At 43.6% G+C, this 21,835-nt stretch overlaps 1 protein-coding gene across 3 annotated transcripts in view; it reads left to right on the top strand.

Moving 5' to 3' along the window:
* The window catches only part of LOC118572298 (radial spoke head 10 homolog B), a 48,148-nt gene extending 28,202 nt beyond the window's left edge, over positions 1-19,946 (top strand). For all 3 annotated transcript variants that reach the window (XM_036171813.1, XM_036171812.1, XM_036171814.1), the window contains exons 12-19: positions 297-376; positions 1,136-1,284; positions 3,328-3,435; positions 3,975-4,118; positions 11,809-11,928; positions 14,425-14,512; positions 18,142-18,340; positions 19,697-19,946. In XM_036171813.1, the coding sequence (XP_036027706.1) occupies positions 297-376; positions 1,136-1,284; positions 3,328-3,435; positions 3,975-4,118; positions 11,809-11,928; positions 14,425-14,512; positions 18,142-18,340; positions 19,697-19,874 (1,066 nt within the window). In that variant the 3' untranslated portion in view covers positions 19,875-19,946. The remainder of the gene's footprint in view (positions 1-296; positions 377-1,135; positions 1,285-3,327; positions 3,436-3,974; positions 4,119-11,808; positions 11,929-14,424; positions 14,513-18,141; positions 18,341-19,696) is intronic.
* The last annotated feature ends 1,889 nt before the right edge of the window (positions 19,947-21,835 follow it).

Genomic DNA, 21,835 nt, shown 5'->3' with positions numbered 1-21,835 from the left:
TTTCGGGGCTTCCAGCTTACATAGTTGGAATACATGCTATTCCAACTGAGCCACCTCCCCAGCTAGAACCACTCTCCTCACAGTATGGTATCAGCAGCACATACCTTCAATATGGCTTATTACTAGTGCTCACAGAGTAAAGTATTGCCAGGTAGACTTCTCTACTATAAACTTACTGTTTCTCTTTCTATAGTCTATTCCTTAGAAGCCAGTTGTCAAGTCCAGCTCACACTTCAGAAGAGGTAAGTTAAGCTCCACCTCCTGGAATAATTAATTATGGTATCTTTCCATTGTAGGAACAGAAGCCCATCACTCTATTTGTGTTTTACAAAACTGATGACTGAGAACATTCATCCACATGCCTGCCAGGTAAAAGGTAAATACAAAAATAATAGGATTACATTTACTATCTTTAAAAAGTAGTTATATAAATAATTTTGCATGTGTGGTATGTATGTGTATGTACGTTTACATGTATGTAGACACTTGCAGGTGTGTGTGTGTGTGTGTGTGTGTGTGTGTGTGTGTGTGTGCATGTACACATGTAAGCCAGAGGTTGACACCAGGTGTCTCCTCCATTGATCTTCACTTTTATTTATGAGACAGGGTATTGGTGAAATTATTAAGGCCACTCCACGTAGTTAAAAGGGAGGTTTATTTTGTGGGGTAACTTACAAATGAAGGGGTAGGTTGCAGGGTCTGGCAAAGGTATAGCGCAGTCCGGCGGTGTTCTCTGGAGAACTCTGCTCGGTCTACCTCCAGCATCCAGAGCCCCGAACCAAGAGAGTGACCTCCTCCTGATCCTCCGTCTTCGGCTCTCTCCTCTGCCCCGTCTTGTGGGCGTGATCATTACTGAAGCCTCAATGGGGGTTGGAACTTCCAGGCCAATGCTGGGTTGGCTATCCACTACAACAGGGTCTCTCACTGAACCCTGAATTCACTGATTTGGCTGGTCTAGCTAGCCAGCTTGCCCTGGGAATCCCATCTGCCTCCAGGGTTACAGGTAGGTAGTGCCCAACATGCTTTTTGGGTACTGGGGATCTGAACTCTGGTCCTCATGTTTGCACAACAGAGTTTGTTTTTCCACTGAGCCTTCTCTCATCCCTGTAATCACTTCTGTATGTTGTATCTTTAGGTCATTTATTCAGTGAGCAACAGCGGACACTCTACTCAATGAATTATATTGATAAGTGCTGGGAGATTTACACAACCTACTGCAGACAGAATGAATCCCCACCCTATGAGCTTACAATGAAGATGAGGAATTTCCTCTGGATGCTGAAAGTAAGCCTAATAACTCTCATGGTTGATATTGCCTTTATGTTGATAGGCACTTTGCTTTTAATTAAATCAATGCTACGTAATTATGGAGGTGAAGACCTTTCATGGCCACCAAATGCTTACAAGTCCTCTTTCACAGGAGACACCCATGTCAGCAAGAGGCAGGGCACAGGGATGCCTGTCTGCCATGCTCACAGAACAGGGGACAGGAAGGCCTGAGCCCTGCCACAGCTTCTCATGCACATGTGGCCATGGAGACAAATGCCACTTAAACCGTTTTTATATTAACATTTGTATTTATTATTGATTCAGGGCGTGTGTGTGTGTGTGTGTGTGTGTGTGTGTGTGTGTGTGTGTGTGTGCTTGGTGTTATCAAGCTTGGTGGCAAGTGCATTTACCCCCTCAGGCATCTTGTCCACCCTAAATATCATTAAGAATAAAGCACTAGGGTTGGAGACTTGGCTCAGTGGCATAGAGCACTTGCTGCTTTACAGAGAACCTGAGTTCAGTCCTCAGCACCCATGTGGCAGTTCACAGTCATCTGTAACTCCAGTTCCATGGGTCTGCTACCTTCTCCTGACCTCCTCCTGGCATGAATATGGTGCACATACATACTTCAGGCAGAACACTCAGATACAGAAAATAAAATAAATATAAAAATGTTACCAAAAAATATTTAAAAAAAAGAAAAAAGAAAAATGCCGGGCGGTGGTGGCGCACATCTTTAATACCAGCACTCGGGAGGCAGAGGCAGGTGGATCTCTGTGAGTTCGAGGCCAGCCTGGGCTACAGAGCGAGATCCAGGACAGGCTCCAAAGCTACACAGAGAAACCCTGTCTCAAAAAACACAAACAAAACAAAACAAAAAAAAAACCCAAAGTCATAAGTTTGAAAAGCAATTGACATGTTGTGTATACAGTGTTCTCCAACTGACAACTGCTAGCTTCGTTCTTTAATTTTTAAATTGTACTTGTGGGAATACAAATAATGGGTTGGAAATAATAAAGTATTAATGAGAGTATTTAGGAGTTTAACAGAATTGTATATATATCAAAAGTGACAAAAACCTATTGTCTAAATGTAGGGAAATATGTTTAAAAGTCTCTGATTTGGGGGTGGTCTATTACACAGCTGTGCATTCTCTTCTTTCCTCCTGCTCATTTGTTTCTGCAGAGGTCAAGCACGCCGGGTGTGACTGACTGCACCCTCACAGTCAGGATTAATGTCTTCTTTTCCCCACAAGTCCGAGACAGTGGCAGTCAGTAACAGAGACTTGGTTAGATTCAGATGCTTTGTGTTCTGCAAAACCGCAGGGGTTACTGGTCTTTCCCATTATGTTTCCTTTTAGTGTTGATGGGATTCCCCTAGTGGCTCACATGGAACCAGCTTGATCCTTTGCTTTCCATAAACCTTCACTGGTGGTCTTAGCATCCCCTAGTGGTCATACCTCAGTGGCCAATTAATGTCCACTGTTCTCCTAGAGACAATACAATGATAACTTTCTGTATCATTTCTTTTACACTAATTTTTAAAATTTATGTATATGTGTGTGTGTATGCTTGTGTGTGAGTATACACACATGTGTGCATGTGTTCTTGAAGGCCAAAAGACCTGGGATCTTCTGGAGCTGGAGTCACAGTGCTTAGAGCCACTTAATATGGGTGCCAGCCCACAAGCCCTAGGGGTCTACCCTCCACTTCCCTAGCACTGGATCATAGGTATTTACTGCTGTTGTGTGTGGCTTTTTACATGGATAGTGGGGATGGAACTCAGGTCCTCATGCTTGCACAGTAAGCCATCTCTCCAGCCACCCAGCCACCCTTCTTATCTAAAGAAGGGTCTTTCTGTGTACCCCAGTCTGGTCTCAAACTTACAATCCTCCTACCTCAACCTCTACAGTGCTGGCACTATAGCTCCAAAATAATAAATGTTTAAAATACTGACTTCTGATACATTTTATCAAGGTGTTACGTTGCTGTAATGGACATTAAAATACATACCCATGTGTAATTATAGGCATCTATGGTTGGTGTTATCTTTTGACAGGACTTTAGGATGATAAATAAGGACTTGACTGCAACCAAATTTATGACTGTGATAGCGGATGATAGCCCCTTCGTGTATGATGGAACTGACAGCAATTTTGAACTTGAGGTTTGTAAAGTGTTGCTACAAATGGCATACACACATATATACATAAATTTTAAAAATTAGTGTAAAAGAAATGATACAGGTCCAGTTTAATCTGCATGTTTCTTATGCTTTATGTATACAAAAAAAGTGGGATATGCATCTATACACAGCTGCCTTTTCAAAAACCAGAGGTTAATATTAGAAAGGGCCTAGGGGGAGAGAGAGGGCTTGGCTGGTAAAGGGCTTGCTGTGCAAACATGAGGACCTGAGTTTGATCCCCAGAACCCATGTGAAAAGTTAGGTGTGGTGGTACATGCTCCTGATACTAGTACCAGGCACGTGGAGACAGGAGGATCCTTGGGTGAACTCCAAGCCAGTGAGAGATCCTGTCTCAAAGAGCAAGGTGAAGGGCAATAAAGAAAGACACCCAGTGTCAACCTCTGGCCTCCCCATGCATATGTGTGTTCCACACACATGTGTAGCAGGAACTCTGCAGGCAACCACTGGTTCATTCTAGAATATGAGAATAAAGGAGACCTCCTAACTTCTTATCGTTGCAGCTGGTTTTCCTGGAATTCTTTGAGGCTCTCTTGTGTTTCTCACTTTGCTGCATATTTGACCAGATGACAAGATCCTATTTGAAAGTCCCATATGATGATGGCACTGGAAACCGCTACGGCAGCATGCATACAATACTAAACCAGGTGACAGGCAGGATGGTAGAGTTCATGAAGCAAGGGTGACTTCAGCCTGGGGTGGTTAGTCTCACCAGAACTGTCCAGGCCTCTATTCTATATACTTCCAAGAGATAATTTAGGACTTGAGAACATATGTTGTCTTTCACTGTTGGAAGGAGCGTGTGGTTTTGTAGTTTGTCAAGTTAGGGAAATATATTTCCTGGCAATGGCTACAGTGGAAACAGCACAGTGAAGGTCAGTGTGAAGAGCAGCTGGACAGCAGGGAAAATCCGAGGCAAGGTACCATGAGATGCTTTGTCTAGTGTGCAGAGTGGAAAGCCCAGCTGAGAGCAAAGATGCCAGGAAACAGTTCCTGGGTGTGTGTGCAGTCCTGCACAGATCACTGAATGTGAAGCTTTCTCACAGGGTGGATGCCATCGGTCACTGTAAGGCCCTGGCAGAGCAGGACCCTCACTGATAAGGAAATGAGACTTGGATCAGATTCAGACATAACAGGCTTTTAGTGGGAGTTTCGTGTTAGTGGATTTGCAGGGTTTCCAATGTTTGAGACATTCACTTGGAGCCACAAGAGATATTCTAGGGGTCACCTGAGCCCAATGGCTAGGAGATTCTTTTATTTATTTATTTTGAAACAGGGTCTCACTATGTAGCCTTGGCTGGATGGGCCTCACAGAGCTCCACCTGCTCTGCCTCCCCAGTGGTGGGATTAAAAGTGTTTGCCACCACACCCAGCTTGGGAAACTCTTCAGAGCTGCTCATGTGGGGAGCTTTCTCACTGTGATCCAAGAGACAGATCTCACACAAATCCCTGGGCTGTACCTTGGATACCTTACAGAAAGCTGGGGACTTCACATACTTTTCAGCATCTCACTACCTATCACATTAGCCAGGTATGCCTTCATTTGAGGAGAAGACACATCAGGGAGCTGGCTAAGGGTCACCACCTGGGTCTGGGGTGCTTCTCCAGGCGAGTGAGTGTCCACCTTGAATCTGTGTACAATTTGCAGAGGCCACAGTAGTCTTCCTCACCATAACAAAGTAACAAAGGAAACTAACTGTGTTTAAAAGCAGAGATGCAGCTTATAGTCCTGGAAGCTTAAGCACTAGAATCTAACTATGTCCTTCTTGTTGGCAGGGTGTCACCATGGTGACTTCATCTAACCTTAACCATTCCCCAAAGTCTAAGCACTGTAGTCAGATTAACAACTTACACATGAGTCTTGCAGGACACTTAAAGCACAGCAGATGTCTTTCCCATCAGCTTGGTAACATGGGCATGACTAGCCAGACTGGGGACATCCACAGACACTACTCACCTTCACACCCGGCTCTCAGTGCATCATGACCCGTAGTTTCTGTGTTGGTTTTAGAGCTCAGGGGCTAGTTCCCACCCCACTGTCTGCAAACTGGCAGTTCACCTGTCTCAAAGTTATTACTATTCCTTCCTGGGATGAAACTGGCCCTCAGAGATGGTCACCTTAAAACACAGTAGAGTCCAGCCTTTCTCTCAATTCAGCAACTTAATAAGCTACAGTGGTGGGGGGAAGGCAAGATGGAGTGATTTTCTCCAGAGGTCTGCAGACATCTCCAACCCTTGTATTGTCAGCTGAGTGAGCACACATGTGTGAAAAGCTACACAAAGCCAAGGAAAGGATTCACCAGAGAGAAATGGAGTAGGCTTCACAAGGGGCTTCGATAGGTGTATTTCCAATGCTGGAGCTGAGAAGCATGTCACACACGGGAGGAAGGCTCCAAAATCTGAAATTGCCCACAAAGGCCCAGGCATTAAAAAGGCCCAGTCAATAGTCTAAAAACAAAACCAAAACAAACCCTCATCTACATGGAATTCAATACTCAGCAAAAACTACCTTTCAAAGATGAAGCTGAGGGGCTCGAGGGATGGCTCAGCAGCTAAGAGCACTTACTGTTCTTTTAGAGGACCTGAGGCAAGTGGATTTCTATGAGTTGAGGCCAACTTGGTCCAGGACAGCCAAGGCTACATAGTGAGACTTTGTCTCAAAAAGAAAAAAAAAACCAAAACAAACAAACAAACAACAACAACAAAAAAAAAAACCACTAGCAAATTGTAGGAAAGAAAGAGAATCTGATACACAGAGGTACCACATTATTGGATTCAAATATTGATTTAAATGACAACAAAAAAATCACAGAGCATATAAAGAAAAATATGCCATATTCTAAGGAAAAAGGGAAGCCCTCAGAGACTTTAGAGAAAGATGTGATGACAGTCTTCTAAGACAAGGAATTTAAAACAGTTATTTTAAAATGCCTAAAGTGAGCAGGACAGTGGTGCTGCACACCTTTAATCCCAGCACTTGAGAGGCAGAGGCAGGTGGATCTTTGTGAGTTCAAGTCCAGCCTGGTCTACATATAGAGTTCCAGGCCACCCAGGGCCACATAGTGAGACCCTGTTTCAAAACAAACAATAAAGACATGATCGTCATTACCTGAAAGGGTTGGGGTGTGCCTGTCATCCCAGCACTTGGGAAGTGAAGGCAGGAGGATCAAAAGTGCAAGACCAAGCCAGGCATGATGGTGCACACCTTTAATCCCAACACTCAGGAGGTAGAGGCAGGCGGATCTCTGGGTGTTTGAGGCCAGCCTGCTCTATAGATAGAGTTCCAGTATAGCCAAGGCTACAGAGAGAAACCTTGTTTAAAAAAAAAAAAAAAACAAAACAAAAAACCAAGGAACCAAACAACAACAATAACAAAAAGCCTAAAATGTTGAAGAGATAAAGAAGGTGAAGTGTGACAAGAAGGCTCAATGGCTAAAAGTCCTTGCCACCAAGTCTGATAACCTGAGTTTGAACCCAAATGATGGAAGGAGACAACCAACTTCCAGACGTTGTTCTCTAACCTGTGTCCCTTCCCAACAAAAGAAACAAATAAAGAGAAAGAGTGACATATTTCCAAAGTGAAAATGCCAACAAAGATGCAGAAAACCTTTTACAAGAGAAATTCTAGAGAAAAAAAATATAAGAACTTAAATGGAAGAACTCACAAATAGAATTCAGAGGCAGATCTGAGTGAGCAGAGAACAGGTATTGAAAACAGACAACTGAAGTTATCAAGTGTGAGGAAGAGGAAGAAGAAAGACTGAGAAGCAATCAGACACCATCAAATGGACGAAGGTACATACTCTTAAACGAGGAGTGAGATCACACAGATGATGGAAAGCTCATGACACATTTAATGAAGACATGAATATGAGCATCAGAAAACTCCAAGTGGGATGACCCCTAAGAGAATTACACTGACCATCATAATACCACCACCGGAAGACAGAGCCTCCAGAGTGTCACATTCAGGTGATCCATAGTAAGACTAGTAGATTTCATACCAGAAACTTTGGGAACCAACAGAGCTTGGGGAGTCATCTCTATTCAAAATGCTAAAAGAAAGAACCATCAAGCAAAACTAGAAGGAAATAATTTTATATTGTTTTAAGCAGAAGGAAAAAAGGGGAAATTTCAGGTTATAAAACCTCTCTCCCAAAACAAATGTTAAAAATCACTTTTCTGAGTGGGTCAGTGCAACCAATAAAATCAATGACCTGACTCTATTGCACTGATGCTCAGTAGAACTAAAAAGAAAGCCCAGGTTTCACAAACACTGCCTCACAATCACAATCACAATCACAGGAATGACAGGCTAGATTCCTGGGGGATGAAAAAATGGTTCTTGTTGCTTTGTTACCCAGGAAGTTGAATTCACACATCCACCAGCAGGGAGAAAAAACACACCCAACTATGACAGAGTTGAAACTAGAAGAAAATACATTTATTTCCTCTTTCTCTTTCATGATTCATGTTCTTTTGACTTCATTCCATCCTCCTTCATCAAAATGTTAAGTCTTAAGTTATATTTATTTTTTGCCACAATAAGATAATGGAGACTAACAAAGTGAAGGTGAAAGAAAACCTCTTAAGACATAGGAAAGCTGAAAGAACTCATGACCAGACCAGCAAACACAAGGAGCATTAAAGGGCGTTCTTGGAGAAAAGGAGAATGCTGGTGATGGAGAGGAGGTCTGTTTGAAGGACAGAGGAATGCTGGGAAGAATAACTTGGTGGATTCGTCTGTTTTCAAATGTCTCTTCAAAAGATAATTGACTGTCCAAAGCAACAATAACTGTACTCATGAAAAGGATAAGCACAGCCTGAGGGTTGGAGAAGAAGAGATGGGAATAGAGTTTTAAAGTTCTAACACAGTGCCACTGAGATGGCTTAGCAGTTAAAAGCACTTGCCACCAAGCCTGATGACCTGAGTTCTTTGATCCTCAGAACCCACACGTGTCTTAGACATGTACAAATAAAAAGTAATAATTATTAAAATTCTATCATTTTAAGTGGCATGATATACCTTGAAGGTAGATTTGCCAAGTTAAAGAACCCGGCTGTAAACCACTCTAATACCAATGACCTGTAGTTAAAGCCAGTAGGGTATGGGGCTAGAGAGATGGCTCAGTGGTTAAGAGCACTGGCTACTCTTCCAGAGGATCTAAGTTCAATTTCCAGCACCCACATGACACCCACACACAAACATACATGCAGGCAAAATACCAATGAATGTAAAATAAAAATAAGGGAGATAAAGCAGAATTAAAAAAAAAAAGTCAGTCTAGGGGCTAAAGAGATGACCCAGAGGTTAAAAGTGTTTGCTGCTCTTGCAGAGGACCTGGGTTCTCAGATCCATGACAGGTAGTTCACAGCCACCTGGAACTCCATTTCCAGAGGATCCAGCAGCTCTTTCTGGTTTCATAGCCACTGCACACACATACATATATACAAACTTGAAGATCTTCTAAAAAATACTTCATCCAAAAGGAGGCAAGAAAAGGAAATGAAAACCAAGAACAGAACAAATAGCAGAATGAGCTGCATCCCAGACAGAGGCACACATCAGCCTTATCAAATGGCTACAATGAGCCAACTCTAAATATAAAGACGTGACTGTGTGAAAAGGGAAAGCAGGGAGCTTGGTGTCCATGCTAACAGTGGTCAGTATTGGACTAAATATTTCAAAGTGTGTTAGTCCAGACTCTTCCCCACACCATGAAATGATCTTCTTTTTCCAGCCCGGCCCCATGTCTTCCCAATAATGTGTCAAGTTACAAAGCCACCAGCAGATTAATCAGTTGATTCTATCTGAGCTCTCATAATCCCCTCATGTGGGGGCCCACAAAGACTCCATAGTGAGGCCTTATTCCATCTTGACTCAGGGTCAGAGAGTTCAAGTTTGTTTTGCCTTGCAAGGCTACATAATAGGATGTTTTGGCCAAAGGCATGGTTACGAGGTATCTTATACTTCAAGGACTAATTAAAAGATGCCTTTCCATAAAGTGTGTTTACCAGGTGTTTTGAAAATTAAGGAAGGGTCTACACTTGTTTGTACTTTGTACCTTGACCTTGAAAAGGGGAGGTCTTTTGCCTCTCCCATTTCTGGAGTATAAAAAGCCCATGAGGAATAAACTCAGGGCAACTGTGGTATTGACCCAGAGCCCTCCCAATGCTATTCTGTGACTCTGTCTTTTTCATCTACACTTCTATTTTTCATGTCTACTATTCCTCAATCCTCACTCCTCCCTTCAAGAACTGTTTGATAGTCAGGCTGGTCCCCAACACCCCACCTCTCAGTCAATGGTTCTACCATCTGAGGATCAAGCTTCTAACACATGCTCCTTTGGGGAACACCTTACATCCAAACCATCACATAAGGTAAAGGGTGTTACCAGGTACAGAGTCTCATCTAATAGTGATAAAGTGGTCAACTAGATAAAAGGAGAAAGTCCTATTGGCTGTTCATTTTTGATGAAGCTTTAAAGGACATGGAAAAACTAATAGAAAAAATACCAGTTAAATCTGACCGGGCACAGTGCTTGTTCAGCATGCATAAAACCCTGGGTTCCATCCCTAGCACTTTATATATCAGGCATGGTGGTGCATGGTTGCAATCCCAACGTTCAGGAGGTGGAGGCAGGAGGATCAGGACTTCAGCGTCCTTTTCTGCTATCTATTGAGTCCAACATCAGCCTGGGCTACATGAGATCCTGCCTTAAAAGGAAGGGAGTGTGTCATTAACAAAAGCTATTAGGATGCTGCCCCAAAAGCTTTCTCCCAGGGTCCATGGTAGAATCTACAACCAACTAGGAATCTACTTATCTTAGGGTATGAATAAATCTACACATGCCATGCTCTTTCAGTCCATCCACTTTATTGTTCTAAGTAAGTGTCTCCTAAATCCACAACTTCTTTTCAGCTCTCATTCTTAGCTCTTCTCTTGCCTGACTATCCATACATTTCTCTACTGTTCTCTTTGTTCTAACCTGAGTCTCTCTTTGTTCTACCTTAGTTCTACTCTGAGTCTCAGAAGTTTCCAGTTTTTATACACATACAATCAGCAATTCTCTGGCCAAAGCAAGGTCACAAGGCTTGAATTCTTTCAGGGTCATAAAAGCAGATAAGAATTTACACCAGGGTTGGGGATTTAGCTCAGTGGTAGAGTACTTGCCTAACAAGCACAAGGCCCTGGGTTCGATCCTCAGCTCAAAAAAAAAAAAAAATGTATACCAGGCAGTGACTGTCAAGCTGTCTTCATGACTCATGGAGGTGGTGACTTGTAATAGCCTCAGTGAACTCCTAAAGAGAACAGGGTCAAATGAGAGGGAGAGAGACCTTAAATCAATTAGGGAAATTTAAGAAGGGAAAAGGGGGAATCCATGTATAATACTGCATTCCTAAGTGTGGTTAGATAATAAATAAGCTGATTAACAAACCAAGGTGAAAGTACAAGGAGTTAAGAATTTGTTAGTGCAAGGTTAGCTTGGGGCAGCACTTTCCTATCTGCTGGCAGGGTGAGCCCAGGGCACACTTGTTCCCTATCTCTCTAAGGCTGTGAATCAACAATTTTAGACATGTTGTAATTTATGTCCTTGGATGTCTAAGAATGACTCAATTGAGATACTTTTGCCTGGACACTAACACTGACCAAATGCCTGCCAATGAAGATAATGGCAGGATGGCAGGCATCTACATTTACATTGGCGAAGTAACAGAGACCTGGTTGTGGGAAGCAAGTTTTGACTGTGTGACTGTTTTCACACACAGCTGGGGGATGTTATCCAAATACCCCAATTGTACAGGGGAAATTGTGCCTGATAAATGATCAACTGCACTGTTAGAAGATCTTGGGAAAAGAATCAAATGGGAAAGCTACAATAGAACACAAGAAATTCACTGCAAGAAACAGCTAATACATTCAAAAGGTATTAACACCAAAACATCTTACGTTTTGGCTTCAACCTGCACCAGAGCCCTTGGCTCCAATGGGTCAGCCCTGTCAGTGCTTGTGGAGTTCCTACTTCCTATTTCTGTGGCTTGCAGCATGTACTCAATTTATATAAAATTATAGAGTGCCAAGTGTTGCGGTAGAAAGCAGCCCTTCCCCTGGGAATGGGGAAGGGAAGGATTTTGGAGTGAGGTCAGGGAAGTTGGGTGTGATAAGTGTGTTCACTGTCTTGTCTGAGGTGATGTTTTCCAGGTGTGGATACATGCTCATAGTGAGCTTGTTGCACATCAGTGACACCTTACCAAAGGATCACATGTGTATGTGTATGCCTACACTCGTATGCACATGTGCATGGAAACCATACTCACATGCCTCTCCTCCCTCAGAGCGTCCACAGGAGCCCGAGTGCAATCACAAGCCATGACTCTGACGTCCACTTCAGCAGTGCCAAGTCGTCCTCTGACAAGATAGGTGTTTTACCTGATAGTAAAATCAGGAAATCAGAGGTTAGTTTGTTCAGTTCACCATGTCCTGACCACATGTTACAGTGTCAGTGACTACCCCGTGGCCGTTATGTGAAGAGAACCACTCTGTTTTGAGAACAGCCCTGGACATTTCATCTCCTGCTGACCTCACAGGCTGGTGTTTCGTGGAGAGAGAAGCAAGTGAATAGCAGCAGCCTTCATTTCCAGGGCCCTGCCAGGTGTCCAACACTTCCTAGGGGTCGACTCACTTAGAAGCCTCCCATGAACTTCAGGCCTTGTTGTTACTTCTGGGAGCAAAAAGGTTACATCATTGCCTGTGGTCACATATCCAGCAAGCAGTGCAGCTGGGATCTTGTGCCTAGGCAGTTTGATTCTCCAATCTGTCCCTGTCATTGTGAGCTGGACATCTTCATACTGCCAGAGGATGTGAAGGGCATGGCTAATGCCGAGTGAAATGGGGTGGGAAGCCATTGGAATAGCACATCTTTTAGCAGACTCTCTCTCTGGCTTCTCTGTTGACAAACCAGTTGGGAAGCTCTTGGAAACATCATTGTCAGAGGATGGGAGGAGGGCTCAGGACCACGGGGCTTTGGAGTAAAGGTGAGCCTGGGAGTTTTGGCTTGTGCACCTGGGAGAATAAAGAGTTACTATTTAGTATAATGTTAAAGACCAGAATCGTCAGGGATGAGATTGGAGGGCAAAAGTTACAGCTTGATTATGGACATGCTTCAGGTGCCTAGTAAAACATTTAAGCAGTGACAGCAGGTAGCTGGGGACAAGGGTGAATTCCAGATGGAGACAGAAGTATGTGTGCTACCACATGTATGTGGTCATTAAAACTATGGGTAGGGTGTGCTCAGCAGGGAAAGTACCACCAAGAGCCTGACTACCTGAGTTGCCCATGGGTCCCACATGGTAGATGGAGAAAACGATTCCTACAGGTTGTCTTCTGATCTTCACACACACACACACACACACACACACACACACACACACACACGACTTTCCAGTAGTGCTGGAACTGAACTGTTATTTGTTCCTTTAATAATACAAATTGGTTGGTTTGATTGTCATAAACACTTCATTTTTACTTATTTATATGTTGTTATTTTTTAATTTTATTTTGTGGTGCTGGCAGTTGAACTCAGGTCTAGTCCATGCTAGCAAGGTCTCTGCCACTGTGTGGGGAGGGTATGTGTGCTTGTTTTTTTCCAAGAAGGTCTGACCCAGGGTGGCCTCAAGTTCCCTATGTAAGAAAGGATAACTGTGAATCTTCCGGCTTCTACCTCCCAAATGCTTGGAGTCTAGGCATTTACCACCACATGTGCCCAACTGAAATCTTATTAAGTTTATTTTTATGTGTGTGAGTGTTTTGCCTGCATGTGTATTTTATGTACTTGGTGCATAACAGAAGCCAGAAGAGGACACTGGAACCCTAGGACTGGAGTTCTAGACAGTTGTAAGCAGCCATGTCTATGCTAGACATCAAGCCTGGCTCCTTTGAAAGAGTCCCAGGTGCTCTTATATCTCTTCAGCCCCCACCCCAAAATGCAATATTTTCAAACTATGCATGTGTGTGCACATGTGAGTGTGTATGTCCACAGAGGCCAGAAGAGGGTGTTGGATGTGCTGTAGCTAACATGGATGCTCAGACCTGAATTCAGGTCCTCCACAAGAGCAGCAAGTGCTCCTGACCCCTGAGCAGGCTCTCTGGCTCCAAATTGCAATATTTTATTCAGTGGAAAAAGAGTCAAATTAGCTCCTTGTCTCTCACCATGTGATGCCCAGGCCATCTCAAGACTTTGCCAACAAACAGACTATGCCAGATTGAACCTTGATCTTGGGATAAAACCCAAGCTTAAATAAGATACTTTATAGTAAAAAAAGAAAAAAAGAAAAAGAAAAATAGATGAGGCAGGTGTATTGATACACATCCTTTTTGTTTGTTTTTTGTTTTTTCAAGACAGGGTTTCTCTGTGTAGCCCTAGCTGTTCTGGGACTCACTCTGTAGACCAGGGTGGCCTCAAACTCACAGAGATCCACCTGCCTCTGCCTCCTGGAATTAATGGCATGTGCCCAGTGTGATACACATCTTTAATTCCAGCACCTGGGAGGCAGAGGCAGGCAGATCTCTGTGAGTTCGAGTGCATTCTGGTTTGCATAGAGATTTCCAGGCCAGCCAGGGCTACACACGGATACTTTGCCTCAAAAAAAAGCGAAACTAGCTCAACACAAAAACAAGAATAGCCTCACACCAGCCTGGTCTGTAGTTCTGAGTTGGAGGCCCACCTGGGCTATATAGAGAGAATAAACAAATGAAACTAAACTAAAACAATCCAGCTGGGCGTGTTGGTGCACACGCTGAGCCAAGGGCTAGTCTGAGACAGTCTCTAAACACAACAGAAGCAAAAGAGGAAGAGCCTCATTAACAATGCCCTGAGTACTTACAACATAGAAGACTGCTTTTAGTTTAGAATGCTGCAGAGTAACATTTCCCTTGTGTTGTTTTTTAAAAAGCCCAAGCTCAAGAAGTCCCTTGAGGACAAAAGCTCCAAAATGAACCTCAAGTCTCAAGGAAGAGGGCTGGTGTTTATGTCTCCACATGGTGAGTGCTCCAGCTGAGAACCTTTGTGTTCACTTCTACATTATATACAGTTACGGTCTATGGAACTTCACAGCATCTTTTGGCTTTGGGAGGCAGGGAGCACTACTCAGGATCGGACCTTGAGCTTCCTGTGAACTGGACAAGTACTCCGACACAAGCTATAGCACCAGTACTACGTTCTGGTTCAGCTGTCTCCCAGCCTCCTCAGGCCTGAGACGCTCCCTCTTAGAGGTGGGCAGCACTGCTGGCCACACCTACAGCAGTCAGCTTTTCTCTCTAGCCATAATCTCATCCCATTCACACTCTGAGACTGAGTTCAACTATGCAGCTCAGGCTAACCTGGAACTCACTATGTAGACCAGGCTAGCCTCAAACTCACAGAGAGCTGCCTGTTCTGCCTCCTGAGTGCTAGGATTGAGGGTGTGTACCAAAACACCTTCCTGCACCTTCTTTTTAAAATTTATTTATTGAGAATTAGTTTTGTGTATCTCAGGCTGGTCTGGAACTCACTATGTAGCTCAGGTTAGCCTCTAACTTTAAATGTAGCTAAGGATGATTTTGAATTTCTGACCCTTTCTGCCTCCATCTCTCAAATACTAGAATAATAGGCGTATGCCACTATACCTGTTTTATGTGGCACTGGGGATCAAACCCAGGGTTTTGTGCACGCTAGTCAAGGGCTTCCAGCCTCCTCCTCCTCCACTAGGCTCACCTAGCTCTACTGTGTGAACACAGTATTGGGGATTTTCTTCCATTGTGTCACTGACTAGGTCCTATGACACAGCAGGCCCTGTGGTTCCTCCTTCCTGACTGTACTCCATAGCAGGCTGTGCGCCACACAGAACTCTCTTACAGCTCTGTCTTCTTGGTATATGGCTTACATGGCTGTCCCTTGCTTAGCACTTTCTTCATTAATGACACATTCCCAGGGGTGTGCACACATGCATCCCCCATACAAGCCACACACGTGCTCTTTTTGTCCAGGAAGCGTTTCCCCCAAACTCACCTGCCAACTCTGCACTTGCTGATTGATGAAGGCTGCAGTTTCTCCTCCTGTACCCTCCCTAGCTCACTGTTGCCCAGCTGCTGCTGGCCCTCATAGGTGGTGGTTCTGGGCCGCCATCAGTCCTGTGTTCAGGACAGAGCAGCCTCCAGAATCTGCCCTAGAGGAGTGAATCAGAAAGGGCAGCAAATGTTTCTCCCATGGTGGCCATCATCCTCTCTGAGGGCTATTCTTAGTGGAAACTTTTCCTGATCAAGACATAGAGTTCAGAACAGAAAGAGTTCTAAAGGGAAATCCAATTAATGCCTTTTTAAAAAATTCACCTTGTGTCTGTTTTGTGTATGTCTGTAGGCACTTATGTGTGTGGGCGTGAGTGTTCCACAGTGTGTGTGGAGGTCAGGACAACTTCTCTCTCTCCTTCCATGCAGGTCTCAGGGATTAAACTGAGGTTGTCCAGCTGGGTGGCAAGCATTTTTACCCTTGTCATATCTACTTTCTCTTTTTGTTTTTGAAATATGGTCTCTGTTTATATTATTGTTGGCAATTGGTCTTCAGCTCTAGCTGTACCTTGGTTTCCCTGGTGCTTCCGGCCCTTTCAGTCATTGAATGTCCACTGTGTGCCAGCTGCTGTGTTTGGCTGCTGGTTTGGCTGCTGTCAAAGCCATTCTCTTGGCCCACATAATTCCACTTCCTTTGATGACCTCATCTACGTGGCTGTGACTTACTGTTTTCTAGCTAGGCTTCTCAGTTGAGTGAGCATTTAAGAAGTTATAATTCTTCATCTTCAGACTTGTTCTGACTTTAATAATTGGAGTCTTGGGTTGTATATAATTCCATTCTCTGCGATTTATTTTTTGTAGTTCTGGGGATGGAATCAGGCTGTCACATGTGCTAGCAAATGCCTCCTAGTGCACTGAGCTATAATCCTGGCACCAACTCTTTAAATTTTAAAATTTGCCAAGTGACAAACAAGTTAGGGTTGCTCCAAAGGCTACAGAAATTACCAGGTATGGTGGGACACATATGTGATCTCAGCACTTGGTAGGTGGAGGCAGGAGAATCATGACTTCAAGGTCCTTGTCAGCAACACAGTGAGTTCTTAACCAGCCTGGCCTACACAACTGTCTCAACCCCACACCAAAAAGACTGGAAAAGTTATGGTGATCTGAAAGAATTCAATATTATCTCAGAAAGAAAGGGAAGAAAGATGTGGGCTCCTGGGGAGTGTTTGGATCTCCAGTTCTCTAGAAGCGGGAGCTCACTCAGAAACAAAGCTATTCTTATCTTAGTGGCACTCAGGCTCTGAATATGCAGGAAACAGATGGTGTCGTGTACTTGTCCCAGATATCTGAATGCCACTCTGGCTGAGGCTGGAGATGCCACTAGAGAGTCTCTCACAGTTCTGCCGTTCAGTAGCATTCGCTTCGTGAAGGGCAAGGAGTGCTATTTGGGAATCTCTGATTTCTCCTTACATGTTTGACATGTCTGAGGAAATCATAAAATAATGCTAATTGCTAGGTCTTAATTTCAGTAAACAAAAAATGGCATTTATGTTGGCAAAAGAATACATTGTTATTCTTGAGTAACAAAATAATTTTATAAATATGAAATTTATTAAGTTGTAGCCTCAAGTATGACATTTGGTGCAAACTCAGGGCCTGGAAATCTCAAATTGAATGTGAGAAGTGGTGTGCTGCCATACACTGATGAAGACATTCTTATTAAAGAGTCAGGGAACTGGGGAGATAGCTCTTTGGTTAAAAGCACATGTTTCAGGGTTGGAGAGATGGCTCAATGGTGAAGAACACTTGTTGCTCCTACAGAGGATCTGGGTTCAATTCCCAGCATCCACATGGTGGTTCTTAATCATCTGTAACTCCAGTTCCAGGGGATCCAATGCTCTCCTTAGCCCTCTGTGGACACCAAGCACTCATGAGGTATACATGTATACATTCAGATAAAACACACATAAAACAAATCTGATAAAAAATTAAATCTTTAAAAAAATTTTAAAGCACATAATTGTTCTGCCAGAGGACCAAAGTTGAGTTCCACACACAACTGCTTGTAACTCCAGATCCAGGGACTTCACAACTTATTCTGTATTCCCTCACACGTGCACATACACCTCTCCCCCATAGATAGATAGATAGATAGATAGATAGATAGATAGATAGATAGATAGATAGATAGATAGATAGTTAGATGATAGAGATAGATAGATGATAGATAATTTTTTAAAAAGCTTGGTGTAGTAGTGTATACCTTTAATCTCCCAGCACTTAAGAGGCAGGGGCAGGCAGATCCCTGTGAGTTCAAGGCCAGCCTGGTCTAAGAGTGAGTTCCAGGTCAGACAGAGCTATACAGTGAGATCCTGTCTCAAAAAAACCCAGAACAAATAACAACAAAACATTTCTGCTATTCAAGAAAAACAAAGACGTGGGAGGTGGCTGACAGGCAAGCTTGACAACCAGCCTGGGCCACTGGGCACTTGCTCCTCCCAGTTGTGGAGTGCATTTCACAATGTTCTCAGTCTTCACAGACTGCAGTGGCCCTGTGTCCCCACAGCTGACAGAGACACCACACACCTGGTACTAATGTTTGTTTTTACTACACCCCATTGCAGAGAAATATGAAAAACCCAAAGATGAACAGAAAGAGAAACTCAACATGTGGGTGAACAACCTCTACGTGTTCTTTGTGAACGTGCTCTTCAGTGCCTACAAACGTGAGGAGATGCTCAAGGAGAAAGTGAAGGAAAACCGGCTTGAGGAAGCAGCACTGGCCCAGCAGAGGCAGATAGAGAATGAAGAGCTGGAAGCCAGGTAGGACGGGTCCCCACCTGTCCTCTATGGTGCCTGCTCAGCTTTCTTTCCTGTCTTCAGGAACTACCTGAAGACAGGACCACAGGCTTACAGTGAAGCATACTGTATGCCCTACATGACAATGTTCCAGTCTCTAATGGCACAAAAGAGAAAGACCTGAGGACTAGAGATGCAGCTCAGTGGTAGGTAGACACTTGCCTAATACATGTGAGGCTTTGATTTGGTCCCTAGCACTGGAAAAAGATTTTTTTAAAAAAAAGCCCTCTGCTCTTCCAAGAGCTTCCAAAGCTTTTGTGTATTTTGCAGCTGGGTATGATGAAGCTTACAAGCTCAGCACTCAGGTTTGACAGAAGATATAATGACCTCACCAGACTGCTTTCTAGCTTCTTAGCTGCAGAGAAAAACACCCCAGGTCACATCATCAACATGAAGGTGTTACCTGGAGCAACACTCTAAATACAATAGACCATTTTATTCACAAGCACTGCTGAAACAGCATAAAAACTAGTTTTAGGGCTACCTAGGTAGTTCAGGGGGTAAGAATGTATATTGCTCTTACAGAATACTTGAGTTCAATTCCCAGCAGCCATGTCAGGTGACTTACAATCATCTGTAATTTGTGCTCCAGGGGATTAAACTTCTGGATTCCAAGAGCACCAGCACTCATGTGCATATAAGACTCTGTCTTGAGACAGAGTCTCTCTGTGTAGCTCTCTGGCTGGCCAGGAACTCACTATGTAGATCAAGCTGGCCTTGAACTCAGAGGGATACACCTGCCTCTGCCTCCCAAGTACTGGGATTAAAGGTGTACACCACCACACCCAGGTACCATATAATTTTTTTGTTTTGTTTTGTTTTTGTTTTTTTGAGACAGGGTTTTTCTGTGTAGCTTTGGAATCTGTCCTGGAACTCCAGTAGACCAGGTTGGCCTCGAACTCACAGAGATCCACCTGCCTGTGCCTCCCAAATGCTGGGATTAAAGGTGTGTGCTACCAGTGCCCGGCATAATTTTTTTTTAAACTGAGGATCGAACCCAGGGCCTTGAGCTTGCTAGGCAAGCGTTCTACCACTGAGCTAAATCCCCAACCCCAAGTTTTTGTTTTGTTCTAGATTTATTATGCATACAGTGTTCTGTCTACAGGCCAGAAGAGGGCACCAGATCTCATTACAGATGGTTGTGAGGCACCATGTGGTTGCTGGGAATTGAACTCAGAACCTCAGGAAGAGCAGCCAATGCTTTTAACCACTGAGCCCTCTCTCCAGCCCCCAATTTTTTAAAAAATAAAAATAAATATTTAAAATTGGTTTCAAATTTTCACAGGAAAAAAACAGCTAAGTTCTCATTTTGATTTTTAGGCTGAACCTCCTACGGGAAGAAGAGGCCAAGAGACAAGACTTCGATATTGACATCACTGTGCTCAAGGAGCCGTTAGAGACTCCATCCTTGCTGCCAATCACACCCAGTCCTCCTAAAGAGGACATGGTTTCCACCCAGACCAGCAAGACCAGCCCTGGTAAGAAGAAGAAGAAGTGAAGGTACTGGGTGTCACGGTTGAGCTGCAAGGACAGGCAGACATAAAAGCTCTGTGACAAATGTCCCATAAAATAAAGGGTTTACACTTAGCTTCTGATGTGAGTTTCTGAGATGCTCTATTAAGTTTCTTGTATGGCTGCATCTGCAAAAGCCAAACTAAATGAGTATATAGACATGCACATATCAGTAAATGTGTATTAAATATATTTTTATAAATAATAATTAGCTGGACATAGTGGCCTATCCCAGCACTCAGGAGATATAGGCAGGAGACAGCTGCAAGTTCAAGGCCAGCCAGACTACATAGTGAGACCCTGTCTCAAACAAAAGTAGGGGTTAGAGAGCTAGCTCAGTGCTTGAGATCACTCACTGCTTTTGCAGAGGATCTAAGTTTGGTTCCCAGCATTCACTCTGGAGCAGCTGTAACTGCAGCTCCAAGGGATCTGGCACTGTCTTCTGGACTTAGTGGACAAAAATAAATAATTAAATTAAAAAACAAGGTGGAGAGTGACGGAAGACATCCAAGATCTATCTCTGGCTTCCATGTGAGCATGCACAGGTAAACATACCCATACATATGTAGATACGTGCATACATACCTCACTCGTGTGCACAGACATACACCCATGCACCATAAGGACGCGTGTGCGCGCGCGCACACACACACACACACACACACACACACACACACACACACACACACTAAGATGGAGAGCAATATAGGAAGACACCAATATTGACCTCTAGTCTTCATACTCATACACTCATATGTGCTTTGCACATCTATCTGCATAAACATAAATACATACACATGATTATAATACATACACACATACACAAATTAAGACAATGGCAAAGGAGTCGAGACCCAAAGGAAGTATTACACATTTGAATCTACATTACACATTTGAATCTACATGTTAGCCCAGCAAAGCTGACAGAGTCCCAGGGACTATTACCATCCTGACCAGAAAAACAAAAGACCTGAAATTAGCAAAATGATAAAGCAACTCAACTAAAAGTTTGGATTAATACACAGACTCAGGAGCCAGAATACAACAGAGAATCAATTCTGGCTGGAGCAAACACATGCAACTCCAAAGAACACATCACCAACATCTATGACCTCTTCAGGGGACACACACAGAAAAGCCAAAGTCTTTAAATTATGCACAGGCAGAGAAAAAAAATCATAATGGAAATTGTGAATTATTTTGAACCAAAGAACAATGAAGCCAATACAAATTGATGAAGCTGCTTCCTCCTACTAACGCAGTAGGCTCGTGGAGGTTACAACAAGCGGATTGCAGAGTTGCTTTGGGGGGTGGGAAGTACTGTGCTTTTCAGACCACCAGCTAATTTTCTTCAGACCCTGGGCTGTCTGGATCACCAAAATAGACTTAAGTAAAATTCAGCCATATTTCACCTCAGCTTTGAAAAGATACAGGGTGTCATGGCTCTTTGGAGGGTCTCATGACAAAGAGGAGCAGTTTCTGGTTAGACCACTCGGTGGTGATTGTATCAGCACCTCACTGCTCTCCTCTCATGGACAGGCAGACCCCTCCACTGAGCATCCCACACTGTCAGAATATTGACTGTTTGTTGTTGTTGTTAGTTTTTTTTTTTAAGATTTTGTTTTTGCTTTTCGAGACAAGGTTTTTCTGTGTAGCTTTGCGCCTTTCCTGGAACTTACTCTGTTGACCAAGCTGGCTTGAACTCACAGAATTCACCTGGCTCTGGCTCCTGAGTGCTGGGATTAAAGGCATGCACTACCACCACCCGACAGATTTTTATTTTTAATTGTATGTGTGCACGTGTGTACATCTGAGTACAAGTGCCCAAGGAGACCAAAAGAGGGCATGAGAGCCCCTAGAGCAGTGGTTCTCAACCTGTAGATCGAATGACCCTTTCACAGGGACCACATACTAGATATCCTGCATATAAATATTTACATTACGATC

This window comes from Onychomys torridus, chromosome 22 (genome assembly GCF_903995425.1).
Source record: "Onychomys torridus chromosome 22, mOncTor1.1, whole genome shotgun sequence".
NCBI classification, from domain to species: domain Eukaryota; kingdom Metazoa; phylum Chordata; class Mammalia; order Rodentia; family Cricetidae; genus Onychomys; species Onychomys torridus.
Note: the sequence above shows the minus strand (reverse complement) of the source record. Positions and strands in the feature narration are given on the sequence as shown.